This window comes from Anabrus simplex, chromosome 2 (assembly GCF_040414725.1).
Source record: "Anabrus simplex isolate iqAnaSimp1 chromosome 2, ASM4041472v1, whole genome shotgun sequence".
NCBI classification, from domain to species: domain Eukaryota; kingdom Metazoa; phylum Arthropoda; class Insecta; order Orthoptera; family Tettigoniidae; genus Anabrus; species Anabrus simplex.
Genome location: NC_090266.1, coordinates 118,762,645 through 118,784,727, shown reverse-complemented (window position 1 = coordinate 118,784,727; position 22,083 = coordinate 118,762,645). Strand labels below are relative to the sequence as shown.

The window sequence follows — 22,083 nt, the reverse complement described above, 5'->3', positions numbered from 1 at the left end:
GAAACCGCCTCCTTATCATGAATAAGAGCAGTAAACATCAATTTCTGATCGACACTGGGTCAGATTTGTGTTGCTTGCCGCATAAATTCCTGAAGGGGCGTTGCCATCAGACCAGTTATGAACTCGCAGCTGCCAATAATTCCACAATCCATACATACAGGACTCTGCACATGAAACTGAACCTCGGACTCCGACGAGAATTTTGCCGAACTGCCGAGAATTGCTGACGTCGCACTTCCCATCAGGGGATCAGACTTCCTCGCCTATTACCATCTTCTGCCAGACTGTCGTAACAAACACTTGGTCGATGGCATCACGATCATCCAAACTGCTAACTCTCTATAGCCCAGTGTGAAGGCTCACAATGTACCGACAATGTTTCATGAAATTTTAAAGGAATTTCCTGACCTCACTCGTCCATCTGGAGCCTCACTAGAAGTACGCCATTCTACAGTACATTTCATCTGCACTATATCAGGACCACCCATCTCTTGCCGAGCTCATCTTCTCGCCCCGCATCACCTCCAGATTGCTAAGAAGGAGTTTGATGCCATGCTACTGGAAGGTACAGCACGATGCTCTGAGGGTCCTTGGTCGTCACCGCTCCATTTAGTACCGAAAAAGGACGAAGGCTGGCAGCCCTGAGGAGATTATCGTGCCCTAAACTCACGGACCATTCTTGACAAGTATCCACCTAGCCATCTCCATGATTTCAGCAATCAGCTCCGCGGATGCGCTATTTTCTCCGTTACCGACCTAGTGAAGGCCTACACCCAGATTCCCATGAACCCAAGTGACATTTCAAAGACCACAATCATAACCCCGTTCGGACTGTTTGAGTTTCCTTTCATGACCTTCGGACTACGCTATGCTGGTCAAACCTTTCAAAGATTTATAGACGAAGTACTATCAGGTCTGGATTTCATGTTAGCGCACGTCGACGAAGAATACAGGCACCACCTGCGAGCTCTCTTTCACCGCTTCTCCGAGTATCGCATCCTTATCAATGCTACCAAGAGTGTCTTAGCATCTCCGAAAGTCACCTTCTTCAGATACGAAGTCTCCGCTGCAGGGACCCGACCACTGCTGGAACACATCACAGCTCTGCAGAATTTTCCTCTCCTGAAAACTGCACGTGATCTGAGACGTTTCCTGGGAATGATCAATTTCTGTTGCCGATTCCTTCCCTCAGCATCACAGTACCAAGCTTCATTCCATGCAGCTGTATCCAGTTTACGTGGCTCTCAACAGGTATCCTGGACACCAGAAATGGAACACATCTTTGCCGCCTGTAAAGAAAGCCTCGCTCAAGCTACCCTCCTAGCGCATCCCGATCCGCAAGCACCATTGGGATTGTTAACAGATGCATCCAACAGCGCTATTGGAGCTAGCCTCCAGCAATATGTGGATGATGCCTGGCAGCCTCTAGCCTTCTTCTCTAGGAAACTGTCTCCGAACCAAACCGAATGGCCAGCCTACTACCGACAGTTACTTGCAGTTTATGAAACAGTGCAGCACTTCAGATACATTTTGGAGGCCCAGCAGTGCACAATCTATACAGACCACAAGCCCCTGACTTACGCCTTCCAGCAATGTCGCTACAAACTTCAACCCATGCAGCTGAACAAGTTATCGTTCATCGCTCAGTTCACAATGGATATTCAGCACAATGAAGGCTCCTCCAACGTAGTCTCAGATGCACTGTCTCGCATTAACGGAATTGCCAGTAGGACCTTGAACTTCTGCGCTTTGGCACAATCACTGGATGGGGATGCAGAACTCCTTAATCTCTTGAACCGTGAAACAGCACTTCAGTTGCAGAAAGTCCTTATACCAGGAACCAACATCACTTTCTTCTGCGACACTTCAACGTGTCGAACCAGACCATTTATCACTGCACCTTTTCGCAGACAAGCTTTTGACTCTCTTTACGGTCTAAGTCATCCCGGTGCCAGAGAGACCGCCCATTTAGCATCAGAACGCTTCGTATGGCCCCACATTCAAAATGACTGCTGTACATCCATACATGGACACAAGCCTGCCAGGCATGTCAACGCTCGAAGGTCACACGCCATATCAACGCTCCAATTGGCAACTTTAACCCAGCGCCTGCTCGCTTCCAGCACGTCCATCTGGATATCATCGACCCACTCCCTCCTGCTGGAAATTACCGATACTGTCTGACAGCAGTGGACCGATTCACCCGCTGGCCAGAAGTCTGGCCACTGGAACGCATCACAGCCTAAGATGTCGCCAAAGCTTTTGTAGCATGCTGGCTGGATCTATCACTTTGGATCACCACACCGTATCATGACCGACCAAGGCAGACAGTTCGAATCTCAGTTGTTCCGAAACCTGGAGATTCTCACTAGAACATCACGCTCCCAAACAACCAGCTGACATCCTTGTGCCAATGGAATGTTTGAACGTTTCCACCGTCAACTCAAAGCAGCCATCATGTGCCATCCTGATATGTCTTGGCTGCAAGCCTTACCTATTGTCTTACTTGGTATCCAAAGTGTACATAAAGAAGATCTTGGGCTTCCTCGGCAGATCCAGTCTACGGAGAACCAATTCAACTTTCAGGAGAAATGCTTTGTGCCACGACAGACAAGCGCCTTGAGGACACTTCAAGCTTCGTAGTCAGACGCCGCCAAAAAATGAGTCGACTACGTCCTTTTCCAGCATCACGGCATGATCAACTTTCCACCTTCATCTTCAGGGACTTGAACACTTGTACTCATGTTTACCTACGCGATGACACGGTCTGCGGCGTGCTACAGCCACCATATCCCTTTCAGACCTGAAAGAAAACTGGAGGTGTGAATTTTTGTTTGTATGTCAAGAACTGACTAAAATGCTCCTCAATACACATATTAATAGTTTATTTTACAAAATAAAAACTAACATCCGAAAAACAGGACCCACACAATTGTGCGTATCAAAATTCAAAACCTCGTTGTATCACGTACGATGGTGTAGCTTCAAAATTTACGTTCACTAACCAATGTACACACTTCATTGAATATATTCCAGTATTCAGTAAAGCTTCTAGATTAATATAAACGCAGTAAATAAATACTTACTTTCGGCACTATTGCTTCCTGCCATCTCGCCGATCAACTGTGCTTTTTAAACTCTACTTCCTTCGCCCTGGCGGTCAAGCGCATACTAAAATCAATTGAAATACACGCCAGTGTCCTGCACAATCACTGCAGTCCGGTGTAGCGCCGAAAAAACATCAAATACGGTCAGGGATAACTAAAATACGAACCCGCACAATTGTGCGTACTCGGTCTGAAAGGGATACGCTGGCCCACATCAAGTATTAGATCGAAGTGATAGGACACTGACTGTGCAGATAAGAGGCAAGCCTATCAGCATTGATCGCATAAATCCTGCTTTCCTCCTGGCTGATAACACACCCTTGCCTGGACAAAATACCACTCAAGATCATCGCGTCAGTCCAGAAAACACTCTCCACAATGATATAGATGTTGATTCCCAAAGGGAATCTGAAATATTTTATTCCGAATGAGTAAATTTATAATACCAATATAAATGGTCCAATATTGGACATTATAAATTGTCCAGCTAACTCATTCCTGGTTGCCAACGTTTCACCCCCGTGTGCTAGGCGGGGCTCATCAGTTGGTACCTAGCACAGTGGCTACAATTAGCCTACGCAGTGGCCTCCACGGTATGCACTAGCCAGCATCTTGGTAGGTGTGCTAGGTACCAACTGATGAGCCCAGCCTAGCACACGGGGGTGAAACGCTGGCAACCAGGAATGAGTTAGCTGGAAAACTTATAATGTCCAATAACGGACCATTTATATTGGTATTATAAATTTACTCATTCGGAATAAAATTTTCACATTCCCTTTGGGAATCAACATCTATATAATCTGATGGCCAAGCAGGCATCAATTTCTAATAAGGAGACAAAGTCTCTCATAGTGCATTGGCACTGCCGGTGGCCTACAATTAGCCTACACAGTGGCCTCCACGGTATGCACTAGCCAGCGTCTTGGTAGGTGTGCTAGGTACCAACTGATGAGCCCAGCCTAGCACACGGGGGTGAAACGCTGGCAACCAGGAATGAGTTAGCTGGAAAATTTATAATGTCCAATAACGGACCATTTATATTGGTATTACTCTTCACAATGACACAGCCGCAGCACCACAGGCACCTAAAAGAGGTTTTCCATCCCACGACTTGACACCTACAACTCGCTCCGGCCGAAGAGTTAGGTCCCCGGACTACTTTCAGCCGCGACTACCTCGATTCCGTGGGTGGCTGGTGTGGCAAAACCACGTCATCCCTCCGCCACAGGAATCTAGACGGCAGCAGCCGAACCTCACCACACTAGGCAAAGCCGGTGAATGCGTGTGGACTGCCCGCCTTCTTTACGATTTCCATGGCGGCATAATTAAAACAAGATATAGTAAACAAATACATCGAGTGCGTTTCTACATATTGTTGTCTATGGACGGCAATGTAGGAAACGAGAATGTAAAGTTCTGTACAGAATAAAAGTGCAGTTCTATTCAGATGTTGTGTTTAATGTAGCTGGCAACTCAGTAAGTGTAATGATCCCCACACACGTGACCTTGCTGTGGTGGGGCAGCTTGCGTGTCCCAATGAAGCAGATAGCTGAGCCGCAGGTACAACCATATTGGATGGGTATCTGCTTGAGAAATCAGACTAATGAATGGTTCATCAAAAGGGGGGTAGCAGCCTTTCGTATGTTGCAAGGGCAGAAGTCTAGATGATTGACAGGTATGGCTTTGTAATAATACTCAACATTGCTTAGCTGTGTTGATACTGCTACATGGCTGAAAGAAACGTACAACTACAGCTGTAACAAACTCCCAAGGACACGCAGCTCTCTCTGTCTGAATGATGTACTGATGATGGCTTCCTTCCGGGTAAAATATTCCGGAGGTAAACTAGTCCCCCATTCGGTTCTCCGGGTGAGGACTACACGAGAGGGGGCAATCATCAGAAAGATGGATACTGACATTCTGCGAGTTGGAGCGTGGAATGTTAGAAGTTTGAATCGTTGTGGTAGGTTAGAGAATCTGAAAAGGGAGATGGATAGATTAAAGTTAGATGTAGTTGATATAAGCAATATACGTTTGTCAGGAAAAACAGGATTTTTGGTCAGGCAACTACCGAATTATCAACACAAAATCAAACGGGGAAATACAAGAGTTGGTTTAGTAATGAGTAAGAAAATAGGACAGCAGGTAAGCTACTATGACCAGCATAGTGAAAGAATTATTGTCGTCAAGATAGACACCAAACCAATGCCCACCACAGTAGTGCAGGTCTCTATGCCTACTAGTTCAGCGGATGATGAGGAAATCTAAAGAATGTATGAAGAGGTAGAAGATTTAATACAATATGTAAAAGGTGACAAATATTTAATTGTGCTGGGAGACTGGAATGCAGTGGTAGACCAAGGAAGAGAAGGTAATATAGTAGGAGAATTTGGATTGGGAGAAAGGAACAAAAGAGGAAGTATGCTGGTTGAATTCTGCACTGACCATAATTTAGTCCTTGCCAATACTTGGTTCAAACACCACAAACAACAGCTGTATACATGGATGAGACCTGGAGACACTGGAAGGTACCAAACTGACTTCATTATGATTAGGCAGAGATTCAGAAACCAGGTGCTGGATTGCAAAACTTTTCCAGGAGCAGATGTGGACTCTGACCACAACTTGTTTGTCATGAAATGCCATCTGGAGTTGAAGAAATTGAAGAAAGGAAAGAATGCAAAAAGGTGGGATCTAGACAAATTGAAAGAAAAGAGTATGAGGGATTGTTTCAAGGAACATGATGCACAAGGACTAAATGAAAAGGCTGAAGGAAATACAAGGGAGAAAGAGTGGATAGTCATGAAAATGAAGTCAGTAGAGCTGCTGAAGAAATGTTAGGAAGAAAGAAAATATCAACTAAGAATCAATGGATAATTCAAGAGGTACTAGACCTGATTGGTGAACGATGAAAATAGGAGAATGATAGAAATGAACAGGACAGAGAAGAATACAAGCGATTAAAGAATGAAGATAGAAAGTGCAAGGTAGCTAAGGAAGAATGGCTGAAGGAGTCGAAGGTTGTATGGTCCTAGGAAAGGTAGATTTTGCATACAGGAAAATCAAGGAAACCTTTGGAGAAAGGAAACCTAGATGTATGAATATTAAGAGCTCAGATAGAAAGCCACTTCTAGGGAAAGAAGACAAAGCAGAAAATGGCAGGAACATATCCAACAGTTGTATCAAGGTAAAGATGTAGATGATTTGGTTCTGGAAAAAGAAGAGAAGAGGCTGTTGGTGCTGCTGAAATGGGAGACCCAATTTTGAGGTCAGAGTTTGACAGAGCTGTAAGAGACCTAAATAGGAACAAGGCACCTGGAATTGATGACATTCCCTCTGAATTACTGGCTGCCTTAGGAGAAACCAGCATAGCAAGGTTATTCCATTTAGTGTGTAAGATGTACGAGACAGGAGAAGTGCCATCCGATGTTCGGCACAATGTTGTTATACCTATTCTCATGAAAGCTGGTGCTGACAAGTGTGAAAACTACTGCACCATTAGTTTAGTATCTCACGCCTGCAACATTTTAACACATATTATTTACAGAGGAATGGAAAGAAAAGTTGAGAAGATCAATTTGGCTTCAGAAGAAATGTAGGAACACTTGAAGCAATCCTGACTTTACATCTGATCTTCGAGGATCGAATTAAGAAAGACAAGCCCACGTACATGGCGTTCGTAGATCTAGAAAAGGCATTCAATAATGTTGATTGAACCAAGCTATTTAAGATTCTGAAGGTGATTGGGATCAGATACCGAGAACAAAGGATTATCTACAATCTGTATAAAAATCAGTCTGCAGTAATAAGAATCGAGGGCTGAAAAAAAGAAGCAGGAATCCAGAAAGGAGTGAGGCAAGGCTGCAGATTTTCCCCAAGTTTTCTATGTTTACAAAGAACATAAAGTAAAGGAAATCAAAGAGGAATTTGGAAAGGGAATCACAATCCAAGGAGAGGACATCAAAACCTTGAGTTTTGCTGATGATATTGTTATTTTATCTGAGATTACAGAAGATCTCAAGCTGCTGAATGGTATGGATGAAGTCTTGGGTAAGGAGTACAAGATGAAAATAAATAAGTCCAAAACAAAAGTAATAGAGTGCAGTCAAACGAAGGCAGGTGATGCAGGAAATATTAGAGTAGCAAATGAAGTCTTAAAGGAACTAGATGAATATTGTTACTTAGGTAGTAAAATATCTGACGATGGCAGAAGTAAGGAGGACATAAAATGCAGACTAGCACAAGCAAGGAAGAACTTTCTTAAGAAAAGAAATTTGCTCACTTCAAACATTGATATAGGAATTAGAAATATGTTTCTGAAGATTTTCATCTGGAGCGTGGCATTGTATGGAAGTGAAACATGGATGATAACTAGCTCAGAAAGAAAGAGAATAGAAGCTTTCGAAATGTAGTGTCACAGAAGAATGCTGAAGGTGAGATGGATAGATTGAACCACAAATAAAGAGATACTGAATCAAATTGGTGAGAGGAGATCGATTTGGCTAAATTTGATAGGAAGAAGAGATAGAATGATAGGACACATCCTAAGACACCCAGGACTTGTTCAGTTGATTTTTGAAGGAAGTGTAGGCTGTAGGAACGGTAGGGGTAGACCAAGGTATGATTATGACAAGCAGATTAGAGCAGATGTTGGATGCAATAGTTATGTAAAAATGAAAAGGTTAGCACAGAATAGGGTGACATGGAGGGCTGCATCAACACAGTCTATGGACTGATTACTCAAACAACAACAGGAATAGCCTTACCGAAATTTAACCAGATGCGGGAAAAGATAATCTAACCTCTGAAATCAGTGATGCACTCTGCCAAATATTGAGGTGTATCAAATTCTTACTTAATTTCTGTGTAGAGTATTAAAATTATGCGATCTCTTATTTAGCCTTTATTTCTAATGACTTAAGAACTGCTATCAACCACGTTATTTACGTATTTATTATGAAAACATGTTCTCCTCTTTCATTTCTGATTTTCATTATGAAAATCAGAAATGTTGATATCACAATACTACAAAACCATGTCAACATATCTGATAAAATTGCATATAAACTGGATATAATGTATTTTAGTGTACCATTTGCCACCGAGGTAGACACCTCATTTGCAAATAAAGAGATTTTGATTTTGATAGCGAGGATACGATGCAATATAATGGCTGGATGCATAAATATTGGTAAAGGAAAAAATCCTGCACGTTTAATAGCTCATAATAATTGATGCGTCAGTGATAGTGCTCTCGCTGTAACCGAAGGATACTACACATTTTAATATGGGAATTTTAAATGGGCAGAAAAAACTGATGTTATAACTGGCTTCTCATTATATCCCGTACTCACTATATCGGACTTCTACTGTATAACCGCATAAAGGCATCTATTTGCTTTTGGATTTCTGTACCGACAGACTATTGTAATTAATTTCTGATTCAAGAGGATGAATTTAATGCAGGTCATAAAACAGAGGAAAAGAAATTCAGTAGTTTCTTCACCACAATCTTAATTTTAAATAGCACAGAGCATTTAAAAACCTATTGTCAGAATTTATAGATGTTGCAGTGAGAAGTCTAGGAGTTGAAAAGTGGAAATACTGTACAAGAAATCAAAACTATGGTACAGGTCAACAGTGTAAAATAATTAAACAGTTTGTATGACTGAGGATCATGGTAGGAATTTTGTTGTGGTTGGCTCCACTAGTCTTTATAGAAAGTGAAAGTAAGGATCAATATGAAAGGCTCCCTTGTATGACTGAAATTACAACAATTATTATCACCAGGCAATATCATGTAATATGTCCATTGTGATATGAGAAGAATATACTTTAAACTTACTCTTGGGGCAAGGCTTGATGCAAACTCTTTCTGCAGAAACTACTGGTGTGACTTCATGCCTCCAAAGAGTCTTGCTTACAGAATGATGTCTCCCACCTCTCACAGGAAACATGAAATAGTAGCATTTATCTTCCGTAAATGACAAGTCCTGTAACATATGGAGTGATACAAACCAAAGATGACTTATTAACTATCCAAAATGATCACATTTTTCTTGCTCTTACCAAAAATATATACATGTGGGTGGTAAATCAGGGGATAGATAGTACAACCCAAAGGAACACAAAATGTCTCTATGAATATATGCACCGGGCGAGTTGGCCGTGCGCGTAGAGGCGCGCGGCTGTGAGCTTGCATCCGGGAGATAGTAGGTTCGAATCCCACTATCGGCAGCCCTGAAAATGGTTTTCGGTGGTTTCCCATTTTCACACCAGGCAAATGCTGGGGCTGTACCTTAATTAAGGCCACGGCCGCTTCCTTCCAACTCCTAGGCCTTTCCTATCCCATCGTCGCCATAAGACCTATCTGTGTCGGTGCGACGTAAAGCCCATAGCAAAAAAAAAAAAAAATGAATATATGCCTTACAGTCTATCATTTACAAGCTAAGCTCCTTTTAGTTATTAACTAGAATGTGTGGAGACTCCATGTTTAGGATTAAGTTTGAAGTCAGCCATGCCGTCATGGACATGACAGTACTTCAACCAGGCGCGGCTTATCAGGTGAAGTAGGTGAAGTGCCACTTCACCATTTATTTTTAGCAGAATGAATTTTATTAAAATTTATTTTTCTTATGACATTTGTTGGTTTCACGGAAAGAAAATGTTTTTTTGTACGGCATTTGGCGCACCAGGAACTTGCATCACTTGATGAGAACCAGGGGAGCTCACGAAAGCACTGGCTGTCGGCCACACACAGCACGGCACGTGAGCTTGAGTGAAGACAAGAGATTCAGCAGCTGGCTCTACCTCCCAAGTGCCGCTTGGCCTTGGCGATTGCCATGACCACCGTGACGTCACCCACGTAGCAAAATGTGCAAGTGAAGTTGCGGGAAGATCGGAATGTTTCATCTTCCCTGGGTCATCCTGTGTGAAGTACAAGTACTTATGCATCGTGTTTCATTCGTAGTGTTGTGCTGTTTTATTTAAACATGTATCCTGTTTATGACATAGTGTGTATAATTTTTTTAGAAACACCATTTCATTTTGGAGAAACGAAGATCAGAATAAAGTTCTACGTTTCGGTCGCCCTACTGAATCACTGAAAATTTGTGCTAAAAAAGAAGTGAATCATTCCGGTAAACCTTACAATCTAAGTTTCAAACGATCGTGGTTGAAGGAATTTCCATGGTTGTAATCCTCTCCAGCTCTACAGAAGTTGTTTCGTTTGCCCTGCTTGCTTTTTAGCAATAAAAATAACATTTGGAATAAAGAAGGATTTTCAGCCCTTCTGAACATAATACGTTCTTTACATAAGCACTCAGACTCTGCAGAACATATAAAATGCCAGCTAGATTTGAAGACTTTGGAAAGAAACCTAAATACGACCTCTAATGCCCTGAAGGAAAATGCTAGACTGTATATTGTACAGTTCAATAAAAATGTACGTTTAAATAGGCTTTTCCTTCAGTTGGTAATATAATTTTTTGGTTTCTAGCATCAGTAAACAGCTGTGCTTCGTAAATGAAAATACAACAATATGTCCAGCTCTTCCTGAGGGTGCCGCGCTTCCATAATTGTTAGTCTCCCGGTCAGATCTTATGTGTACTTTGCACTGTAGAGCAAAGGCAGCCACATGGTTGCCGTGCTATGACGTTACACAGCGCTCCGGTCTGTACACTATTTTGGTCACGTGCTGGACCCTCCGCCAGTCACAGGTATGAGGTACGAGTACAAAACAACCAGAAACAACACATAGTTCCTAAATCTGTCACTAGAAACAGAACGGGTTATAGCTCTTCACCATACTTTTGAGCCACGAGCCGCCACTGACTTCACCAGCATATGGAACAAGGTTGCAATTGAATAACTGTACTGCTTGGAGTGTAATGGTTTCATATGAAAATATTTTCCACCTAATCAATACCTTTTTATTTTGCCTTAGGCAATTTATAATGTCATAAAAAATAACAGTACATGTTTCAATCACTTTGGGATCATCATCAGCTGTATACACAAAAGCTTAGATAAAAAAGCATCAAAGTAAGAATATAACATAATCCTTGTTGACTTTAACACTATTGTTAGTAAAGGACGTATGAGTTTGTACGGGGGGGGGGATGGGATGTTTTATCTTATTCAGCTAAAATATCTTTAGTATCTATTTAATTTTATTGTTTTTATATCCATAAGCTTAAGCTTGTATTGAATAGGTGGTGATAATAGAATAAAATTTTTTTGTGATAATTTGCTTATCAGCTGTCAGTTGTGAGTTAGCGTGGAATGATATAAGTAGAAGAACAGGCTTGAGTGGAGCTTTTAAAAGTAGGAAAGGTCAAAATATGAATATAAAGTTAGAATTCAAGAACACACATTGGGGCAAATGTTCATTTATAGGACGAGGAGTAAAGGACTGTAATAAATTATCAAGGGAAACATTCGGCAAATTTCCAAGTTCGTTGAAAATATATAAGAAAAAGCTAGGTAAACAATTTTAACTAAATGTAAATATGAGGTAAGCAACTGATAGGGTATCTGCCACCTGGGCGACCACCCTAAATGCAGATCATTGATTGATTGATTGATTGATTGATTGATTGATTTATTTATTTTGGGCCCTAAAGTAATAACTATTACCAACAGTGCAAATTGGGAGAAAAATATACAATCTAAATGATATGTCATCATTAAGACATCAACAATCAGAATTAAGCAAAATATCTCTCAGAATTCAAAATCTGTGTACTTAAATATAAACTATGATATATGAGGTACAGCTCTTGTATATAACATGAACCAATGAAGCTATGGATCTTAAAGGGAGAAAGTGTACTGTCACAGCATTAATTTTTTTAGTTTGTTATTCATTTTTTATTTTTTACGAGTTGCTTTACGTTGCACTGACACAGATAGGTCTTACGGTGATGATGGGACAGGAAAGGGTCAGGAGTGGGAAGGAATTGGCCGTGGCCTTAATTAAGGTACAGCCCCATCATTTGCCTGATGTGAAAATGGGAAACCACGGAAAACCATCTTCAGGACTGCCGACAGTGTGGTTCGAACCCACTATCTCCCAAATACTGAATACTGGCTACACTTTAGTGACTGCAGCTATGGAGCTCGGTCACTTTGTTAGTGAGTTGAATTTTATATTCAGAAATATTACTTTACAATATAACTTTACGCAATTATTTAAAACAATGTTCATTATCATTATGAAACAATAGCTACTTTCTTTTTTCACTGAAGATAGAATATAAAAAGATTAGGACTGGGAAGGAAGAGCCCAGGTTCTCAATTAACTGATTAGCTCCGGCACTTGCCTGGTGTGAAAGTAGGAAACCATGCAAAACCACCTATGGGGCCACTTATGATGGAGTTTGAACACAACTTCTCCCAAATGCAACCTGTTTTAGTTACGCAGCCCATACTATGCAGCAAACTTGCTTGGTCAAAAACCATTTGAAGATATATTTATACAATTTTTTATTGTTATATCAATACATTTAAAAGTTCTTATCATTTGATATATATATATATATTTGCCTTTATTTGTAGTGGCGAAGTTAGGACTCATGGTCCTCTCTTACACTTAACCACACTTCACTAACATAATACATCTGAGAGCAATATTCATAATCTTATCTTAAAACTACCATTACAAACTAGAAACAAAATATGAAACATAATAACATAAACTCTATAAATATTCTTAGTCATGTCTTAAACTATCGTTACAAATTAAAAGTTGATTGACACTAAATACCCTAAGCACAGTAAACGTACATTCATACACACATTCACTCTGCCAGATTCATTCAGCCTGGCGGCACATATCGAGGAGATGCTCACGGCAAGACAACTTGAAGGAATTTAAGGATTGTATGGCTCTAATGTTGTGGGGGAGAGAATTCCATATTCTAGCTCCATTTGCAACAAAGGAACGGCTGAATGCTGCTGACCTGCTGAGAGGGATAGCAAGTGTACTGCCAGAGCGTGTATTATGCTGGTGGAAAGAGGATAGGAAATTGAGTTGTGAAGATAAGTAGTATGGGATATTCTCTTTTAATACTCGAAAGATTAATACTGCCACATGGAGGTTTCTATATTGTTCAAATTTTAGAAGGGAAAGTTGTCGATAATAAGGGGTAACATGAACATCATAGCGTAAGGAAAAGATAAATCTAATACACGAATTCATAGCACGTTGTAATCGGTTTAGTTGTTCTCTCGTGGCATCAATTAGTACTACGTCACAGTAGGAAAATATAGGGAGGATAAGAGTATTTATAAGCCTAATTCTCATGTTTAGTGGCAGCATATTTTGATGATATTTTAGTGGGTGAAGGGACGCGTACACTTTTCTACAGATATTTGTAATGTGCTCTCCCCAGTTAAGATTCTCGTTTATAATTACCCCAAGATTTCTTACCGAGTTTTCGTACGGAATAATTTTACCAGATAAAGTTAGTGGAGGAATGTTTTTGTTTTTGGCCGCACTGATTTGTTTCGTTTGCCCAACAATAATAGCTTTAGATTTTGATGGATTAATTAAAATACAGTTTTCATGAGCGTATGCACAGATATTATTTAAGTCAGAGTTCATATAACCTATTGCTTGATTGATGTCTGAAATTTTGGAATGGTAATAGATCTGCAGATCGTCAGCATACAAGTGGTATTTACAGTGTCTTAGCCGTGTCGATATATCGTTAATATAGATAACAAAGAGAAGTGGTCCAAGTACAGAGCCTTGTGGTACTCCTGAAAATTTCATTACCCATTCGGATGACCTATTCTGAATAATTGCACGTTGTTTTCGTTCCGTAAGATATGAGAGAAAGAATTCTAGGGCTGTCTGTCCAAGGTGAAGCGATTTCAATTTAGCAACCAGTACGTCTATATTTACTGTGTCAAAAGCGCTGCTAAAATCAAGAAGTGTAAGTAACGTCACCTGCCTTTCGTCCATAGCGCGTCTCATGTCGTCTGTAACTTTCAGCAGGGCAGTGGCCGTACTGTGTCCCTTTTTGAAACCCGATTGTAAAGGGTCAAGTAGTTTGTATTTATTTAAATAGTCGGTTAATTGCACGTGTACTATGCGTTCAAGAGGCTTGGAGAGAGATGAAAGTATGCAAACAGGTCGATAATCTGTTATAAGTACAGGTGTGGAAGTTTTGGGAACAGGATTTATAATGGCATTTTTCCACATTTTTGGAAAGTGGCCACTTGTGAGGCACGTGTTGTATATATGAGTAATGGCAGGAAGAATAATGTCAATGATGTGTTGTATTATGAGTATGGGTATTTCATCAGGTCCTACAGCAGATGATGTAATTGATAATACCTCGCGTTTCACGTCAATCTCTGTGACTTCGCGAAATTCAAAGAATGGCCTATTTGGTGGTGGCTGGTTCAGAAGAGATTTTATAGTCTGTGATATTGTGCGTATTTCCGGTTTAATTTTTACTTCAGAAAAATGAGCATTCAATCTCTCCAGAGAGATGTCTGGATTACATGGCTGGGGCAAAGCTTTCCCAATTCCAATGGAACGAAGTTGTTTCCAAGTGTTTGACACATTTAAATTTCCAGCCAGGTGATTGTAAAAAGAAAATTTCTTATTTCGAATTATTACTTTAATTCTATTCCGAAGTTGTCGATACTGTTCAAACGCACTGGAAGAGTGTGTGCGTCTGTAGAGCCGATGTAACGCGTCACGGTGAGACATCATTTGTTTAATGTCATCAGTCAGCCATGGAGAAGGAGGTTGGGAGACTTTGGCCGTACGCTTAGGTGCATGTTTATCAAGGAGACCAAGTATAAGTGAACTTAAAGTTTCAACTTTCTTATCGATACCGTTTATATTTTTTACGTCATCCCAAGGTCTATTCAAGGCGTCAACTCTCAGATGATCTAAGTTTATATGTTTAATGTCCCTGAATGTGATGTATCTGGACTTATACTTCGGTACTTTGAGCGAGTAAGATAAGTATATTAAGTCATGTGTCGATATACTAGGGGTAGGAATTTGTCCATGTGATACTATTTTCTGTGGGTTGTTAGTGACCATTAAGTCAATTAGTGTATGTGAAGATGAGGTATGATTTGTCGGTTTTAGTGGAAGTATTGTCATGTCACACGTCTGGAAAATACTTAAGAGTTGCTTTGTATCTCCAGTCTGTTCCAGTAAATTAGTATTGAAGTCTCCAAATACTAAAATATGTTCATAAGCAGGTAATAGTCTCTGCAGGATGTCTTCAATGTCTGAGAGGTGACCTACCCGTGGTGGCCGATAAACAACTCCTATTAGGGCTTTAACTGTTGTCACAGTTATCTCGGCAAAAATGAACTCAGGTCTCGGGTCAGGACAGTGGGCAGATGTGCATACGATTTTACATTTAATATCATCTCTACAGTACAAGGCTACTCCTCCACCTCTTTTATCTATTCGGTCATGCCTGTAAATATTATAGCCCGTTATGTGTACCATACTACTAGGGATAGTTGCGCGTAACCAACTCTCACTGATACAAGCTACGTGTACATTACTGTTTTCAAGGAGAGTTGTTAGCTCCTCATGGTGAGCAGGTAGGGATTGAGAATTTAAATGAATGCAGTTCAATGAACGTGCATTGGCCTGAAATACTTTCGCTAATGAGCCTTGGCAGCGGGGTGTCTCCGTTCTCGGGTAGGAGAGGTTAGGGGTAGCGGGACAGTCAGGTCCACAGCTGGTAGTGGTTATAACAGTATTCATCACACAAAACAGAATACCAAGAAGAATACATGCTTCTTACCTGCGTATTTCCTCGGATATCGCGCCGGCTTTTCATGCACTCAATCACATTCACACTCAATAATAAAACACTATAATACAAACTTAAACTAATCCACATTGTCGTTACTTCACACTCTTTCACCCCCTAGCTGCTTGAATAACAATGTTAAGGTCAGCTCGTGTGGTCACTTGAATTTTCTTCCCATCAGAGCTTAGAATAATGATACGTCCATCCTTAGTCCATACAGATTTCTGACCGAAGTGGTCACGCGCGGCGTTTAGTATGTCCTTTCTCGTTGCTGTCAGCGATTCTGTTATCAGCATACCCGATCCCTTCAGCGATTTCTTTGCACGCCAGATACGGTCACGTTCGTGATATCGCGTGAACTTTATTATGATGGGCCTATACTGTAAATTCAGTGATGAACTCAGTCAGGATGTAAGCTATTCAAATGTGAATACCCTTTTGTCATTTCAATTGGAAATTTGAGACAGAATCTCATGGAACATAACACATATGATGCTCAAATTTTCCCATACCAGCTTTAGAACTATTTCAAGTTCAGAAAATAAGTAACAATTCAAATACAGCACTAAATGATAAAAAAGAGATCTTAATTACCTTGGGATCATTTGTAATCCTCTTGCGTGCAAACTTAAGCGTAGTAACTCCATCTTTGATGTTTCCACTTGGGTACAGAATATCCTGTGAGCGGTCAAGTCGTGGAGCAATGTAGTCATTAATCCAGGTGTCCATCAGGAATGGCTGCCCATTTGTGTTCATCCATCCCAAAATGGCATCTGTTTGAGACTAAAAAACAATTATTATTATTATTATTATTATTATTATTATTATTATTATTATTATTATTATTATTATTATTATTATTAAACAGATACCTATTAAGTAACAGAATATACCACCGACTTACTAATTACATGAGTTGGTTGGCCACTCAATAAAATGGACACAAAAGAAAAGGGTTCAAGTTTGAGTGAGTGACATTATCACTGGTTTCTCACTAAGACAATCACAGTTTGAATCCCAATCAATGCATGTTGGATATTTTCAATGAAAATCCACATATTTGTGGTTTGAATTTCACATGAAACTCGTATAGGCATAATTAGAAAATCATCAGTCATATAAAAGTACAAGTTTGCTTGATTGCTTTATTTTGGTACAGATGTTCTCAAGGTTGTTTAACATTTTCACTGCTGAGTTTTGATGACCAGCCATACCCTGTGGGCCATGTTTTATTTAAGGAAGAAGCACTTTGACAGATACATATTTACTGATAATATTAATGGAATGCATATCATCCCCTTAGCCCTGAAGCCCGATACAGTGTCAGGGATGAAGTGAGATTATATTTTACACCATATTTTTACGACCGGATGCCCTTCCCGTCGCAAACCTCAGTTGAGAAAATAATGAATATGAAATGAATTATGGTGAATGAAACTGGGTAAGGAAGTGGAAGAAATCGGCTGTGGTTTAAGAATAGGAACTGTCCCAACATGTGCTTGGAAGTTCAAAAGGGAAACCACAAAGAAAGACATTCTCAGGACAGCTGACGGTGGGTTTCGAACCCACTCGCCTGCCGAATGCAGAGCTTCGCTCCAATGACATAGCATGTCAAGACGCACAGCTACTTTGCTCGGTGGTGCTATTTCTGAAATATAATATTGTTGATCCAAGAACTAGTATTATCTAAATCATTTATATTTGGGGAAAAAATAATTTATTTGAGGAAGAGGTGACAATTCCGCATGAGACTCATCATTACTACTTTGACTCGCACTTTCTTGTAGTTCAGTATCGCCTCTTAGATATTCTCCATCTTCATTATCGAAATATAGCTCTCCAGAATCACTGTTTATGAGGAAACATTCAATTTTTTCGTCAACAAGAGATGAATGTATACTTCAAGACGCCATGATGGCTACAGGTTAGCGGGAAAGATGTTCCACTCCAACAAAGCTGAAATAACACCAGATCGCTTTCAAAACATGCGAAATGGAGTGGTATATCTGCAATGGAGAACTTATTTGAGCATTTCCACGGAATCTCAAAGCATGATACTATATCGCGTTCATTTGTGAGATCGGTGAAGTACACACTGCACTAAAACGTATATATATGGGTTTGGCGGATGTGGCACAACGTTCAATAACGTATATATATATATATATGGGTTTGGCAGTGAATGGGTTAATACAAAGTGTACGAAAGAAATATTCATCGTTAACATGCTTACAATCTTATGCTTCTGATTATAACATTAATTAACACTGGTCTGATAAATTAACAGCCCAGTAACAAGACAGATATAAATTATACATTTACATAATACACATGGCATAAATGTTCTTAATATCTACCACTGATTTTCCTCACCCATGCCTGCCTCTTATCCAAAGGCTCTGGGTTCGATTACTGGCCAGGACAGGGTTTTTTACCTTGATATGATGGCTGGTTTAGGGTCCACTCAGCCTACGTGATTACACCTGAGGAGCTACCTGATGGTGAGATAGTGGTTCCGGTCTAGAAAGGGCCAAGAGGATATGTCATGCTGACCACATAATACTTCATAATCTGCAGGTCTTCGGGCTGACCAATCATAACTTTGTAGGCCATGGCCCTTTGGGACTGTTATGCTATTTGGTCACACCAAAATACCAAATATTACTGGACTTATTTTATTCCGGGGCTGCCTAACCAAGGCATGCTCAGTTCACAAGGAAGAACATGGGAAATCAAAAATTTAGAAAAGAGATTTTGAATTCTGGAGTGGCATATTATGCCTTGAAGTTCACTCAGCCTATACCAAAAATGAGTACCTGGTTAATATGTGGGTGCAAAGGTTCTCAAGTATGGAGGTAGTTGCTCTACCCCAGTAAGTAGAGAGGTAATGAATAGTGGAAGCCTTTAACCTCCACCCCTCCAAAGGCCTTCATAACCTGTTTGGAGATGGCATTTATTTGATTTTATTCTGTTTAAAAGAGTATGCTATAGCATTCATTTGTTGCTTAAAGGCTCTAAAGACCTCCCTTCAACACAAACTTATACTCGATAAAATACAGAAAGTCTTGAGAAACGCCATTCTAATAGGTAAGAAAATATATTTTCTTAAGAAATGTCGTCCTTGATTGGATTAGTCTATGTATTAAGTCCTCCATACTTCTGGCATCATTAGTTAATCTTCTGCCCAAATTGCAATAATCATCTACTTCTTCGTATAATAAATATTACGTGATATAACTGATACAAAAATTATGAATGTAACAAAATAATAAAAATGAATGTTTTCCTAGGCCCACACAAGTAACAGTAGATGGAGTGAAATGCAAGGCATTTTATACAAAAGAAGATAACAGAAAGGGGGCATGTTCATAAGTGAAGAAGAGAGAAATTAATGTAGATTCTATCTCTCACTGAAAGAATTTTGATGGTAGATATAACAGTACAAAGTATGTCATATATGGCAATCAATAATTATTTATAAATTAATAGTAGAACTGTAATGTCTCTTACCATTTTCTGATCATTTGAAAATCCAATTCCAGTCCACGTTGTTGTGTGTTTAGTCTGTATAGTAAAATGCACTTCATCCTTCTTAGGTTTGTGCTCCCATTTGGCATAGTATTCGCAATTCAATTTCTCTGGATCACAATCTGCTGGTGTTTGCCAATGACCTCCACACGTTTCCAGGACAACTGATGTTTGGCTCTGGTTCACAGATTCATCTATATTGGGGAAGAATATTCAATATTTGAGGATACTGTGGTAATGTTTGCAGTCTACAAGAAAATTCAGTATTTTGCAGTTAGGAAAATGCCACAATAATTTCCTAACTTAGACCTAGAAAAACTGGACAAACTTCATGATTCATCAATTATTATTATCACTTTCAAATATATTATTGCTTACTAATTTAGACCTAATAAAAATATAAAACCTTTTTTATTTTCTCATCACTACAGTTTAAAATATATCATAATTTGTTCCTAACAAGGAGTTTATTTTTCAACATCACACTAACACATCACAGGTTTTCGGTGGGAGAAGGATTGGAAAGGGTTAGGATTTGGAAGGTAGCGCCCATGGCCTTAATTAATGTACAGCCCCAGCATTTGCCTGGTATTAAAATGGGAAACCACAGAAAACCCTAATAAGCAGCCTTGGTGGATCAAAGGTAGTGTTCATCTCATGAGTGGTGGTGGTGGTGGCGGTTATTGTTTTAAGAGGAAGTACAACTAGGCAACCATCCTCTTTCCTACGTTTACATGTTTGACCCTGACTGAGGTAGTTTATTTTTGAAGAACAGTTATTGTTTTTGGTATGTTAAAGATCTCTAGAACACTCTCAGTGTAACCTGACAAAATTAATTTCACTCAGTCATAGGAACCACTAAGTAGAATTCCTCCATTTCTGATGCTACACAGCAGAATGTCAAAATTTTAGGCAGGCTGTTCTAGATGACAAGATTTCAGAAATTCTGTAACTTGATAGCTGAATCCATAGCTTGTTATTATTATTATTATTATTATTATTATTATTATTATTATTATTATTATTATTATTATTATTATTATTATTATCGTTATCATTATCATTATCACTATCGTCATTGTTATCATTATCATCATTGTTGTCGTTGTCGTTGTTGTTGTTGTTGTTACAGTATGTTCACAATTTCATTTTGTAGACCTTGCCAAGGCATGAGGGGGTAGCTAGCTTGGCCCCGCCCGAGCAGTTGATGTCACGTCTCTTGTCTGTGCAGCCAGCCAGACAGGAGAAAGCAAGGAGTAGAAGGCCAGCATCTCTGTGATGTCTCTCTGCCATCTTCGTGGAAGCCTTTGGCAAATATTGAAAATTTCTAGATGATTGGAGATTGCGTGTTCTTGGTGTATTCAGTTTCTGGATTGTTCTCAGCTGCTAAGCCTGCCCCAAATAAGGCAGAGAGGCAGTTAGGCAACTATTGTGGAGTTGAGTGCCATAAGCACCATACAGTCTGACAGTGTATGACAGTTGAGACACGGTGTGTGCGAGAGATCTGTCGCGGTGTACTGATTACTGTGACTGCACTGCCGAGGAACATATAATGCTGTGTTACTGCTGTAGAATAGAGTTGAGTGAGTGTTTGGTATGTTGTGGAGTTCAGTCTGTAGTTCTGTCCTGTAGTGCCCTGGAGTTGGATCTCTCGTGTTGGCTGCTGCAAAGTGAGCATCGTGCCTCTAGTGTGCAGCATGAGAATCCAACAAGGACCAGCAAGTGATATCAAATAAGGTCTGTGAGATTGTACAACTGGCAAAAGGTGCTGATAGTCATTGAGATGGATGGTGCATATCGTGTATAAAGTAAGACTGTGTAATGTGTATTGTGTTAGATTTTAATAATAATAATAATAATGTTATTTGCTTTACATCCCGCTAACTACTTTTACGGTCTTCGGAGACGCCGAGGTGCCGGAATTTAGTCCCGCAGGAGTTCTTTTACGTGCCAGTAAATCTACCGACACAAGGCTGTCGTATTTGAGCACCTTCAAATACCACCGGACTGAGATGTTAGATTTTAAATGAGTTTGTAAGCGAATGAGCAAATTGTAAAAGCAGTGTGATGGAGTAACATGAGTAGAGAGAGCACAAACTCTGCAATTAGTGTGTCTGTTAGTGTGTAAGTACTTGTAGTTAATAAATTGCAATCATAAAGTAAAATGATACCAGGTATTTGGTTATTTAACACCCCCATCACATGACAACTGGTGTCAGAAACAGAGATAAACTGGTAGCATATTTTGTGGTTGTAGAAAATACTTGTGAGTAGTAAAATGGATAAGAAACAGCTCTACAAACTTAACAGTGAACTTCAGAATGAGTTTAGGAATGAACTTAAATCTAGTTGACAAACTAATGAAACTCTTAAGTGAACAAAATCTAAGTCACAACAAAATCAAGTGCAAACTAAAATCAAATGTAAGTGGATGGTTAATGTTAGCACAAGATATGTGTCTGCCTAAGGAGGAGTTGAAGAGCAACATCATGCAGGACATTAATTAACTGGTCAAGAAGCACTTTAGGGCAATGCTCTGGGATGCAGAATCTAGAGTTTGAGACCTGAGGGAGGAAGTGAGTATCCGGCACTGAAGGACGATGGTCGTAGTGACCCAAACAAAGCCCACTAGTTGTGATGGCGGCTCC

At 39.9% G+C, this 22,083-nt stretch overlaps 1 protein-coding gene across 1 annotated transcript in view; it reads right to left on the bottom strand.

Moving 5' to 3' along the window:
- nahoda overlaps nt 1-22,083 on the bottom strand; it is a 442,475-nt gene that overhangs the window by 70,709 nt on the left and 349,683 nt on the right. The window contains exons 14-16 of the mRNA XM_068226102.1: nt 19,418-19,629; nt 16,502-16,690; nt 8,953-9,100 (exon numbers count right to left, since the gene is read on the bottom strand). Of these exons, the coding sequence (XP_068082203.1) occupies nt 8,953-9,100; nt 16,502-16,690; nt 19,418-19,629 (549 nt within the window). The remainder of the gene's footprint in view (nt 1-8,952; nt 9,101-16,501; nt 16,691-19,417; nt 19,630-22,083) is intronic.